Genomic DNA, 13314 nt, shown 5'->3' with positions numbered 1-13314 from the left:
TGATATACATCAAATCTACATCCTTCTACCTAAATTTGTACTAGTATACATGTTTGACATATGCAAGAGAACAAACTTTGGGAGAAACTAATTATAGCTTAGCCCCACATTCTTCAACCTCCAACCATATATTGACACTTTGATTTCTACTTATTATAGTGGTCTTTGAACCTTCCTCTTCTAGTAGTGTTTTTTTTTTCCTTTTTCTTCTAAAGAAAGTGCTAAATTAAGTAGTTACTTTTATATTATGTACGTAATATTCTTACCTACATCATTCATGGTCCTTGCCTAAGTTTTTGGATCTTCATGTTTACAACCTAACTAATTATTAATACTATCTACTATACTTCCCTCATAAATCATGAGGTGCCTGTCTCTCTCAAAATCGCATATCAATTATCATCTACTTTAATTAAAAAGAAAATATAGTCATGTCGAAGTATAAGTAGTGGAATAAAAAAGTATAATAAAAAAAAAATTGAAAACGATATAAAAATATCACATTTGGGATTCAAATTTTCGACCTAAACCAATTTTTTTATCCAATATCGTTGACATTATATCAGAGCTTTCCGCTTCAACGATCTATATATACTGCTATGATCGGACAGTATAGGCAAACCACAAATAAAAGAAAAACAACAAGAACACACAAAGATTTTATCTTGCGAAAAAAATCACGGGCAGAGGCAGAGGAAATTCACTATGAAGAAGAGGAATACAAGGTGTAAACAATAGTCTCAATTTCGCCTGTATAAAACTATCCGAAACAACCCACTAAAACACTTTTATCATACGTGCGTACAAATAGATCCTAAGCCCAAAAACATATAGGTTCATACCGATCGGCCCGATCCCTACGCTGCCACTACTAACCCCACAAAAAATCACAAACTTAGGTCGCACCGCGAACTTTTCAGAACCGAATCAAAAAAATTCGGGTCACAAACTCTAACATATACGTACACAAAAAATATTTTTTGCCTTGTTAAATTTGGCACGAGAAAAGAATTTAATACTAAAGTAAAAGAAAATTGTCCCAAAATAAATATTCATTTCTGCTAATAAGAGAAGCTTGCACATTTTACATTAGAGGAAACACAATCAACTATATTTAGAGTGACAAAAGGACTTAATATACATGAACAATCATGAACGAACAATCATATACAGACAGAAAAGCAATTACTTGGACTACATCAACTTTTCTTGTTTAATTAGGCATTTGATTAGCCTAATGGACAAAAATGAATCAACACTAAGCAAATTAATTACGTAATAGTAGTATTTTCCTTGAACTAATCATCAACAGCAAGTTAAAAGTGCTGTGGAGCTACTAATTAATTAAATTCTCTGAAGCTTTAATTTCCCATCAGCATATCTTACCTTTTGGTAATTAAGTCATAATTGATGAATTTAAGTCCTCAAAGAAACTTATACACTACACTTCTCTATTAATTAATATTAATCTTCTAGCCATCATTTGAAAATTCAACGAGCAATTTCCAATTTTGTTGTCGTGTAGCCAAGTTGTTGCTCCATTTCCCAACTTAATTTGGGTGCCACCCCGTTATGCTTTGGGACATAATCCTACAAGTATAAATATAAAATTCATTCAATTACATGTTAAACTCGAAATATTAACGTATGCTAATTCAAGATTATAAGTTAGTAAATGTATAATATCACCAAACAGGCGTGATGAAGCTATGAATAATAAACTCAAAATATTAACTAAGACAAATTTAAGATTTTAAGTCGGTGGATGCATAATATCTCCATTCGGGCATGATGAATCATGAGACTCTTTCAAGATTTCAGGTCAATGAACGTATAATATCATCAAACGGACATGATGAATCAGAAGTAGTGTACTCAGGAATAAGCTAGCTAATTCAAGATTTCAAGTAAGTGGATGCTTAGTATGAGTGATAGACTACTCTAAATGTTAATAGACATTAATTCAAGATTTTAAAGTCAATAGATGCACAATATCACTATACAAGGGTGATGAATCATGAATAGTGAACTCGGGATACTAATAGAGGTTAATTCAAGATTTTAAGTGGACGCTTGGTACCACCATATGGACATGAACATGATGAATAGACTACTCTAGATGTTAATAGATGTGAATTCAAGATTTTAAGTCAGTTAATGCGTAATATCACTATACAGGAGTGATGAATCATGAGTAATGAACTCGGGATAATAACAGAGGCTAATTAAAGATTTATATGCCCAGATGGGCATCATGAATCATGAGTTGTACCTCGAGCTTGGACATGAGTTCATGGGCAGTTGGGGCAGAAATAATGATGTGGCGGGCAGCAGGTGTGACAAAGCCTTCATCAACAGCTTTGTCTATAAATGACAATAATGAATTGTAGTAGCCATCTACATTGAGTAAACCTACCTGCATATTACGTATAACACACACGTTAATTAGTTCTATTAAATGTGACGTTAGTAATTAATTATAGTACTAATTAATCCACAATAATGCATTGTTGACATTAGAGAATTCAAGAGAACAATTCTTATAGAAACTACTCTAATTTCAGTTTGTGTTATCTGTCTTTTAAGATTTTGCATATTCTTATAGAAACAATTAATAATCGTAATCATAAAAGTAGGAAATTATCAATAAGGGTAAAAAACCAAAAACATTAATAGTTCATTTTATTGTTATTTTTCCTAAAAATAGTAGTTTCCAAATACTTTTATTGTATAAAATTAATTAGTTTTTCAACTTTACTCTTAAAAGGAATAGCCAATTTGTTTCTTAAATGGAACATCATGATCAACGACGATTTATATAATTAATCTCAATTTATTTTAAATTGAAACATAACTATTATCGCAATACATTAGATATTTTCAAACAAACTCAACTTATTAAAATGATCAATTAATATTTGTGAGATGTACATAGTAAGTTACTAGTCCAATACGCGTTTATTAGGCCAAAAGGCAAATTAAAATAGTGGCATAATTATCAGTGATTTACCTAATTTTGTCATTAAATTAAAAAAAAAAAAAAAAAAGAGTAATAAAATAAAAGAGATGGTACTGGTTTATCATGAATGCCTAGTTGAGCCCAAGTGATGACTTCTAAGAGTTCTTCCAATGTCCCATAGCCACCTTCCAAACATTAATAATAAAACGATTAGTTGTCTCCCAATTAGCGACTGATTTGAAATATAATACGTAAAATTTGACACTGTAATTGTTGTTGACAAGGAAGCCCCCGGTCGCTATCCTTAGGGTGGCCCGATCTAGTATAGTAGACTACAAATCATACCGGAGAAATAAATAAAACACGCTAGCTAAACCCCATACAACGAACTTAGCTGGGAAAGCATTCTGGGGATTACTAATTTTAATTTTGAACTCGGAGATCACTTGTTCAATCAACTCAGCTCGCCCAGCTTGGAGTTGATTTGGAACTGTAATTGACAAGCCTGTTTTTGACGGTTTCTATACTAGTGAGACACATGAGTTGTCAGCTTACGTTATTGATTGATACATGTGACAGCAACTAAAGACTATGATGTAATATATTTTTTTGAATAATAAAGATTCATAATTGAACAAATATTTAAGAAAAATGAATTAAATTTACCTGGTAAAGCTATGAATGCATCAGCTTGCCTTGCCATTTCAGCCTTTCTTTGATGCATTCCAGACACTGCTCTCACTTCTCCAACAGTTTCTCCAGTAATCTGTGTGTGTGGGGGGGGGGGGGGGGGGAGGGGGGCAAGTTATTATTATAGTTAAGAAAAATTCGAGTCGAATTGTGAAAGAGTTAGGTTTGTGGCTTGGCCTGCGAGGTTGGCCCAACATAGCTTTGTGGATGCGCAATTTTAATAGCATGACTAACAAATAAAGGGTTGAGTTAGGCTGAGTTGTTCAATTCTCTAACTCATCCAAATTGGGTTGGATCAACGTGACTCTACTAGTCTCAACTTGTAAATAATTATAAAAATATGTTCTAATAAATTATTACTACTTATTACTATAGACTGTAGTTGGACCAACCAGAGTGGTAAAACTGTATACAACAGTGAATAAGAATGATCACTATTTGACTAGTAAATATGTCGAGAAGAAATTAAACAAGAAAGTACAAGGTCTTTTGCACCAGATGCATTATTATTAATATATCCCCAAAAAAGGTACTAGTCACAATAAATGGAGAATATAATTACCTACAGTTATGGACCTACGGTTGTTGTTATTAAAGGTACATCATGTGGTGCAGGCAGTAAATGAGACTATTCAGAGATTTTAGTTTCGAGTTTTGAATATGAAAAAAATTTTAATAAAAAATATTTTATATATTATAAATATTATACATCGAATCAAAAATTAAAGTAAATCATTAAAGGTACAAAGACAAAGTAGTAATTGTAATTACCTCTCTTGGCATAAGAGTTTTAGGAATCACCCTGTCAAGTGAAAAAAAAATTAAAAAAAGTTGTAACAAATAATATTTGTATTAGTGGATAAATTTTTTTAAAAAAAATTAAAAAATAAAAATTGATACCCTAACACGTGGCGGCCACCATTAAAAACTGATTGAGAAACTAGACCCATCAAGCCAACACTACCACCACCATAAACCAAGTCGATGTTCCTTTCAACCTGCCAAACAAAAAAATTATATTTTAATTTTATAAAATTTTTAATTAGGACAAGTGTTTTTCTAACTATATTTTTAATTAAGATAAACATTGCTTGTCTCAATTGCTCACTCCACTAAATTCAACGTGATATCCCATTTAATTTATTTATTTTTACTCACGTTAATCTTACTCATCACCTACTGCTTTAATTTACTAATACAAAATTAATTAGTCTAACGTGATTTATTAATGCAAAGCAAAAAAAATAAAATGAAACAAGAGTAAGGAATTATAGAATACACAATCATAATTTTTTTAGCTAAATTGTGTTTTGTCTGTGTTAATGAAATCTCTTCATGCTCAATAGTACATTTGAAAATATAAGTAAATGGAATTTTGATTAGTTTCTTCATATATATTGCAACATCATAGGAATTTCAAGAAGATTTATGATAAACTCTGTTTCAAAACACAATTAAAGAAAGGAAAATACACCCTAAACCCCCCAAAAGAACAAAAGAATTGTGTTATTTAAAATGGACAAAATACTAACCGATTTCATTTCAGTTTGTAAAATTTTGTTGGTGAACAGAGTTAATCGGTACTTTAGTTGGTGGGATATAAGAAGTATCTAGTTGGCTCAAACTTCACGACTGCTTAAAAAAGAATTGTGTAATTTGAGGACAAAGGTAGTAAATTTATTGTCATGCAGTGTAAGGAAAATGAAAAGAAACAAGAAGAGGATAAACGAACCGAATTCAAAATTTAGAGTCAATAAATTTCAAAACATATCCCCTTATAATATATGTATGTTTCAATTTTTACTACATGTATACATAATTCAGTTAAACTCGCAGAATCGACAGGAGTAACATAGTAAATGATAAAAGAAGATGTATATATATATAAATACCAGTTGATTGCCAAGTTGAATAGCAGCAAGTTGATAACTAGGCTTTTTTCCAGGACTGCTTCCACAAAAAACACATATACGTTTGAATCTTGATGGCTTAGTAGGCTCAATAATTTGTGGCTGCTCATTATTTTCCATTTGAAGATAATTAGTTTTCCCTAATTAACTTCTTGATTATAATTAAAATGAAAAAGGGGAACAGAAGGGAATTTAAGTTTGTGTGGGAAAAAAGATGGTGTGTGAATTTGGTTGAGTCAGCAAGTTTTTGTTTGAATGGAAGAAGCATAAGGAGTTGTAAGCAAAGAGGGAATGTTGGAAGTGAGAAGAAAATGGGTATTATTGGTCCTTTTTTATATCCATAACTTGATTCACTTTCCGCCTATACTTTTCCATCATCATTTTACCCATGTTTTTGGAATTTGGGTGGGTATATTTTATCCTTTTTGAATTTACAAAAAAGAATAAGATGCTAGTTATTTGCTTGGTCTAGAAAAAAACGGCTGGACGGGTGGAGTTGAGATTTTTAATTTTCGAATTTTGGATTAAAAAATTAGAAAAATTTGCAACAGTTTATTTTCGGTTGTGCATTGGGTAAATCTGTTCATGCAAAGTTACTTGTAAATTGTACAAGATAAGTCTGATATGAAAGAGACCAGCAAGGGATATCCCATGACACCCACTCTTGATGTACTGAAAGGACCAAGTGAAATTCGATCTTTGATCTCCTTTATGGAATATCTCTGCTACACTATCTCAGCCATCTCTTCAAGTTGATGTATAAGTCTTTTTACTAGCTGAATTTTGAATAGTTTATTTATACATATTAAATAAAATTTAAGTTACTAAATTCTGCCGAATACATGATTTAAATAGTGGCTCCGCCCTTGACCATGAGGAAAGTTCTTGGTCAAAAGATCACAACTTAACTCTCTAACAAATGATTTGTATAACTTTTTTAAAAAATAAAAAATAAAGTGCTTGAGAAGAAATAAATAGTAATTTAATAAGAGATAATAATTTGATTAAAATAAATTGAAACTACTAGAGATATATGGAATTTTAAAAAATGCAAAAAATTGTCACTTTCAACCTAAAGGCAAAGAAGGTGCTAGGAAATTAAAGGTTGTGTGGTGACGAAGATCCACCTGTGGCAACTCCCAATTAACATCTTTTATTCCCACCCTTAATCAAAGGTCGAGTGTTCGATCCTGAGTATGAAGAAAACTCTGTTGGAAGCGTTACCCCCCGAAGGGGGCCCTACCTGACACGAATTTAAATTAATCGAGCTCTAATATGGATACCGAACACCGAATAAAAAATCAAAAAAATAAATAAAAAATAAAAATCTTTTATTCATGTTTTCTTTTTTCTTTTTCTTTCTCCTTCCTCTTCTCTTTCCTTTTCTTTTTCCCCCCTCTTATTTGTTATTCACTTTATTTCATTTTATGTCACAAAATTTAAGAGAATACGAACAATATTTGAATTCATTATCTTAAATAAAAGATATACATAATATAATAATTCAAGATTATTTTATTTGAAGATTATAGTCCTGAATTATAATTCTTAAACTGTTTTATTCTATTTAGGTGGTGAGATGAAATAATCGCATGTTTGATGAAATAGGATGAGATATTTAGAATTTAGTTTAGAATAAAAGTTGATGGTATAAATTTATCTATTTTTAAATGATCTTTAGATATCGCACTTTTGAGTCGAGAGTCATTTGAAAATCACCTCTCCACCTCTCTAGATCTCACTTGTAAAAATTCATTGCATACATTATTATTGTTATTATTATAATTCAAAATAATCCATCTTATTCTATATATCAAACATTTCCAAATATTTAGTATCTAAACGTTAAAATTTAAAAGTTAAATACGGAAAGAGACCAACGAGAGTAAAAAGAAAAATACAACACAAAAGAAGAGTCGTAGAGTATGAATTTTAGTGAAATTGGGAACAATACCATCTCTTTTATTATTTTTGTGATTTTGTCATTTTATAAAATATAGGTAGTTTATGTATTTTACGTGTCTATTCTCATCCATATATAATTATGTACGATATTTTTTTCCCTCAATCAAGATTTGTACAATTCGTCATTAATTTTTGAAAGCAATTGATAATAATCTCCATCTCTGGTGAATGGAGAAAATTTTGTGGCTAATTCTTTATCGCTTAGTGCGCTGACAGTGGAACGAAGGATTAGTCTTACGGCTGCCGGCTGTGGGGCTACTTTGGAAAAAAAAAAAAAAAAACCTTAAATTCATTATTTTCACTTGGGCACCGACTTGTACAATTTTTTTTTTTTTTTTCATTTTATAAAACAGAATGCATTTGGCGTTTAAATTTTTTATTTTTTGATAAACATAAGTCAATGTTTGGCATTTTACATATATTTGGCATTTAACAAAGTGTTGGAAAACATAAGTCAATATTTATCAATTGAACACTAAAGGACATTGTCTTTTTAAAAGTTATTTAGTCCAAGAATATAAGATTAAAGATATAAGAAAATTAACTCGTTTACATCTCAAATTGACTTTCTGTTAGTCAAGATCAGCTGTTTAATTTGCTTAATAATAAAATCTAAAAAAAAGTAACATATTATATGTGTTACAATAATATTTTCATTTTGTGAAGTTCAAATCTCTTTAAAGAGAGTCACATACGAATGAGAAAAATTTCAAACTATTTGTATTTTCTATCGATTTTATTGCATCTCTTAATAATCTTATAGTTACACAATACATATCGTAAAAGAATTTTTTTCACCAAAGTTTATTTTCTAATAGAAAGTAGCAGGATAAATTTGAAGTCAACATACATGTGAATTTACATTGGGTCTATGCAAAGAATGTAAGATTTTTTTAAAAAAAATATTTTAGAAGACCAAGAATATGTCAAAAAGATGAATCACATACATGTATTAGAAAGAAAATGAATTCGAATAAAATAGTACAAAGAATTTTATCGAGTTAATTGAAAAGAATGTGTAAACACGTTTTAATTAGTGTGAATTGATGTCACAAATTTGGAACAACAAAGGGATGGAGAAAATAAAAAGGTAAATAGCAAAGTTGATACTCTTTTTTTTTCCAATTCTTTTCTTCCAAAAAGAATCAATGGAATAATGCCAATTGTCATAGCACCTAAAAGACTAAAAGGTTTTGGAGGATAAGCATAAAATTGTATGCTTTTTCACTAATGGACTGATATTTAATTTTGGCACTTCAACTAGGTTGATTTTTAATTTATCTTTCACCAATTGAACTAGTAAGATATACGTTCTTAGGAAATTTAAGTTATGTCTAAGCATTATTTATGAATTTATGATATGAAATATAAATTTATGTCTCACGAAAAAAATTCTTAATAAGGAATATAAATTAAAGATCAATATTTGATGTATCATAAAAAAAATTATTTGTTAATAATGAACATAAATTAAAGATTCAGTATAAAATAGGGGCAAAAGTGCAAATGACGTCAGACACCTAATATATTAAGCTCTTGCAAACCCTGTATTTTTATAAGAAAAAGTTTTCACAACCCGAATTAATTACCTCTTGATCATATAACCACCTCTTTATCAATTACATGAGGACTTCCTCCGCTTTACCGACGCGAAGATTAGTATGAAATGGATCGAGAATGGTGGGTCGGGTAGAAGGAAGAAATACATTCTTTGATGTCAGACGCCTAATATATTAAGCTCTCGCTATGCATTGAATAATCTATTGGATGCAGTCTAATCTTGTATTTTTACAAGAAGAAATTTCTACAACTCGAACCGATTACTTCCTGATCATATAGCAATTAAAGATTTCCTTCGCGTTAATGACACGAGTATTAGTATGAAATGGGGCAAGAAAGGTGCGTTGGGTAGAAGGAAGAAATGCCTTCTTTGATGTTAGGCGCCTAATATATCAAGCTCCCGCTGTGCGTAGGATAATCTATTGGATATAGTCTTATCCTACAAAAAGAAGTTTCAACAACTCGAACCGATTACCTCCTGATCATATAACAACTTCTTTATCAGTTATGTCAAGACTTCCTCCGCGACAATGACACGACGATTAGTATGTAATGGGCCAAGAAAGGTGGGCCGGGTTTGAAAAAATACATTCTTTGACGGTGCCGTACGAAAATCACGTGTCGACAGTGTGGTCCTTTTTAATTGGGCCACAACTTCTTTCATATAGTAACTATCCACCAATGCATCAAAAAGCCCTTTCAACCACATACTATTCAATTTTTTTTTTTTTTTTTTAATCTAAAAATTACACAAATCCACAACTTAAGTTTCACTTATTACAAAAAATTTTATCTTTTCAAACATATTACAGAAATCTCATTTTTCTCTAAAAATACATATACATAACTTTCTATGTATATGTCGCCCCTATTATATATATGAATCGATTTTGTTATGTTTATGTCGGCCTTATTATGCATATATCGGCCTTGATATACTTGTTATGTATATGAATCGAACTTGTTATGTGTATGTCGGCCTTATCATATACAAAAGTTTTTATATATATGTCGGTCTTGTTATGTAGATGAATCGGGAGATAAAGTAAAATCATTAAGAAAGTGGGAGAGAGTATAAATAATTCTAATAAGGTTGGAATTTATGTTATTTTTACTTTTATTATCTAAATATTTTTAATCTCTCTTATTTTTTTGTTTTTTTAGATAATATAATACTCCCTTCATCCCACATTATGTGTCATCATTTCCTTTTTAGTTCGTCCCAAAATAAGTGTCGCCTTTCCTTATTAGACAACTTTTTAAAGACACAATTATTTTTTTACCCTTATTGGTCCCACTTATTAGAAAAAAGATATTGACATATTTTTTTATAAAGGATAATTTGGTAAATTTTATCAAGTTTTCTCTTTTTTTTAAAAAAAATTTATGCCCGATCAAATGACGACATATAAAATGGGATGAAGGGAGTATATCTTATCCAAGTTGCATTTATACTATTATTTAAAACAAGGAAAAAAAATCACCAGAACAGAACATGTGTCTCCATGTTATAGTTTGATGATGAGTGATTCTAACTTATACGATAGTAGTATTATTATTCAAAGAAAAAAGACAATTCAGAAAAGTAGTCAAAGAAATAATGTTTGAACTACTCTGAAAAATAATGTATTGAGCAGCAAAGGTTACGATGGGGTGATTAGTGTTGAATAATTATATAGAAAATAGAAGGAAAAATATTCACGAAAATATTTGAATTTCAACCAAATTTTCAGTAAAGTATATTGAACTTTGCGAAAGTTCTATTACCCTCTATATTTTTTTAATCGGAATTAATTTTCCCTGGACTTTTTTAAAGTGGAATTAATTCCCCCAAAAACGTATACCCAGTTTTTTGGTGGGAAGTGTGGTACATGCACTTTGTCTTCTCCATTCTATCATTTTTCAACATTTTTTCACCATTACAATTATATTAAAGATTCCACAACTCAAATTCATCCTACAAATCAAATTTCAAATAATTTCATTGAGTCAATTTTAAATTCCAAAAGTTTTCAAATTCAATTATGAAGAAAGTTTCTTCATACTTGAATTTCAAATTTCAAGTTTCAATTCCGCCAACTCAATGGAATGAAATTTCAATTTCAATTTCAATTTCAAGTTCCAAGTTTCAATTATCCCAAATTTCAATTGAATGTAATTTTACAGTAATCTTCAAGAATGGAAACTGAAATGGAATCTTCAAGAAACCAATTTCAATTAACAATGGAGCAACCATTGTTGAAAAAAAGAAAGAAAGAAGAATGAAAAACTTTAAATAAATAAAAATTATAAAATTTTAAATAATTATAAAATTAAGGGGTTGTTTGGCAAAAAAAAGTTTAAAACGTTTTTAGCACTGCGCGTGACTCACACGCAGTGTGCCAAGTGGCAGATATATGCCATTAAAATACGAAAAAAAAGGTCTGGGGGTAATAGGACCCCTGCAAAGTTCAGTATGTTCAACTGGTAATCCGGTCAAACTTCAAGTATTATTGTGAAAAAACTGAAAGTTGAATATTTTCAAAAAAGTGATTTGAATTAGGCCACACTTTATATATCGAAGTTAATACCTTTTCTGGCTCTTTACTAGTCAATTTATAAGGACAGTTCTTCGTAGAGTCGAAAAATAAGTTGTTTCTATCAATAAGGGACGTTTTTCTTGAGATACATGTATATCCATCAGTTTTTTCCAAATTCATAATTGAATTGTCAGGTTCGAGATCAAAAAGTATAATATGATACTCTGATTTCATAGGGAGCGTTTTACTTGTTGGAATCAAGAGTTTTATCGATAAAAGCAATGAAGTGAAGAATAAATTTTTACATGGGTAATTTATGGAAGCTACAATTTTATTCTCCTAATTTGTATACAAGTCAACAAGTTTATTTCTTTCCATACTTATTATTAAGAATAGGATAAATATGGCAGGTATATATTAAGTGTATATTTTTCTATAGGGTAAATATAGTAGGTATATATTCAGTCGGTTAGAAGTTTTTCTATATATACGTCCTTGTATTACAGAAAAATTCATTCGATACAATCAATATTTTTTCAATTTTTACATGGTATCAAAGCCTTAGGGTTGATTATTCCTTTCATATCGTTTTCAATTCGTGTTATTTTTTTTCTCCCTTTTTCTCCCATCTTTTTGACAATGGTGAATCCAACAGCCCATGAAACAACATCAGTAGCTACTGGTAGCACCAAGGCTGCAACCAACTCTACTTTGACTGATTCCACCCACTCGTACTACCTTCACCCTTCTGACTCCCCGAGAATGATACTGGTGAATGCAGTTTTTGATAAAAAGGGTTACGGAGGATGGCGAAGAGCTATACGCATCGCACTGTCTGCTAAAATAAGCTAGGGTTCATTGATGGGAGTTTTGCTCAACCAGAGTCCTCTTCTCCTCTTTTCAACCATGGAGCCGCTGTAACGACATGGTAGTCTCGTGGATCTCAAACTCTTTGTCAAAAGATATCGCAGAGAGTGTATTGTACTCCAAAAACAACACATAAAATTTGAAACGAGTTAGAAGACATATTTGGACAATCAAACGGTTCTCAACTCTATCAACTTTAAAAGGAGTTGAGCGGGCTGATTTAAGAAAATTCTGACATTCCCGGATACTACACTAAAGTAAAAAAGATCTGGGATGAGCTTGATGCTCTCAATACTTGTGTGCACTGCAGTTGTGATTGCACCTGTGGGGGGAAATCCAAAATCCTTAAATCACTTCTGGATGGTCGTTTAATCCAGTTCTTGATGGGGCTCAATGACATTTATTCCTCTGTTCGAAGCAATATTCTAATGATCTTGCCACTTTCTAGCGTTAATCAGGCTTACTCACTTCTCATCCAAGATGAAAAATAATGTGAGATATATGTGAGTAAATATCCCATTGAATCAGCTTTCTTGGCAACAAATCAACAAGGAGGAAATCAGAAAAATAATAGGCCAGACAACAAGTTTAAAAGATATTCTGAGGAAAAGAAGAACAACATGTTTTGCAACTACAGCAAGAAACTTGGTCACACAATCAACCATTGCTACAGGTTAAAAGAATTCCCTCCTAATTTCAAGTTCACTAAGCCTAGGAGGTTTCAAGGAGGGCCGTCCAGTAACCAAGAAATGGCTTCAGAGGAAACAAGAAAAGAACAAATGTATGACACAAATTCTTCAGGGAAAAATATCACACAAGAGCAGTTTTCTCAACTTTTTTAACT

At 30.9% G+C, this 13314-nt stretch overlaps 1 protein-coding gene across 1 annotated transcript; it reads right to left on the bottom strand.

Moving 5' to 3' along the window:
- Positions 1-1089: 1089 nt before the first annotated feature.
- On the bottom strand, positions 1090-6237 carry LOC107866884 (cytokinin riboside 5'-monophosphate phosphoribohydrolase LOG1). Its single transcript, XM_047411360.1, has 7 exons — positions 5542-6237; positions 4550-4647; positions 4421-4451; positions 3626-3725; positions 3074-3144; positions 2273-2416; positions 1090-1590 (listed from the first exon to the last, which is right to left on the bottom strand). The coding sequence occupies exons 1-7, from the start codon at positions 5677-5679 to the stop codon at positions 1492-1494; spliced, it is 681 nt and encodes a 226-aa protein (XP_047267316.1). The 5' UTR covers positions 5680-6237; the 3' UTR covers positions 1090-1491.
- Between the last annotated feature and the right edge of the window lie 7077 nt (positions 6238-13314).

This window comes from Capsicum annuum, chromosome 4, assembly GCF_002878395.1.
Source record: "Capsicum annuum cultivar UCD-10X-F1 chromosome 4, UCD10Xv1.1, whole genome shotgun sequence".
NCBI lineage: Eukaryota > Viridiplantae > Streptophyta > Magnoliopsida > Solanales > Solanaceae > Capsicum > Capsicum annuum.
The sequence above is the reverse complement of the archived record's forward strand: the minus strand, read 5'-3'. Positions and strand labels throughout refer to the sequence as shown.

Bases quoted from the DNA above. Each gene is read 5' to 3' on its own strand.
- LOC107866884 (XM_047411360.1), bottom strand. From the start codon at position 5,679: ATGGAAAATAATGAGCAGCCACAAATTATTGAGCCTACTAAGCCATCA. The intron at 4,648-5,541 runs GTATTTATATAT...TTTGTTTGGCAG, and splicing joins TTCAACTTGGCAATCAACTG to GTTGAAAGGAACATCGACTT. The intron at 1,591-2,272 runs GTACAACTCATG...TTATACTTGTAG, and splicing joins AACTCATGTCCAAGCTCGAG to GATTATGTCCCAAAGCATAA.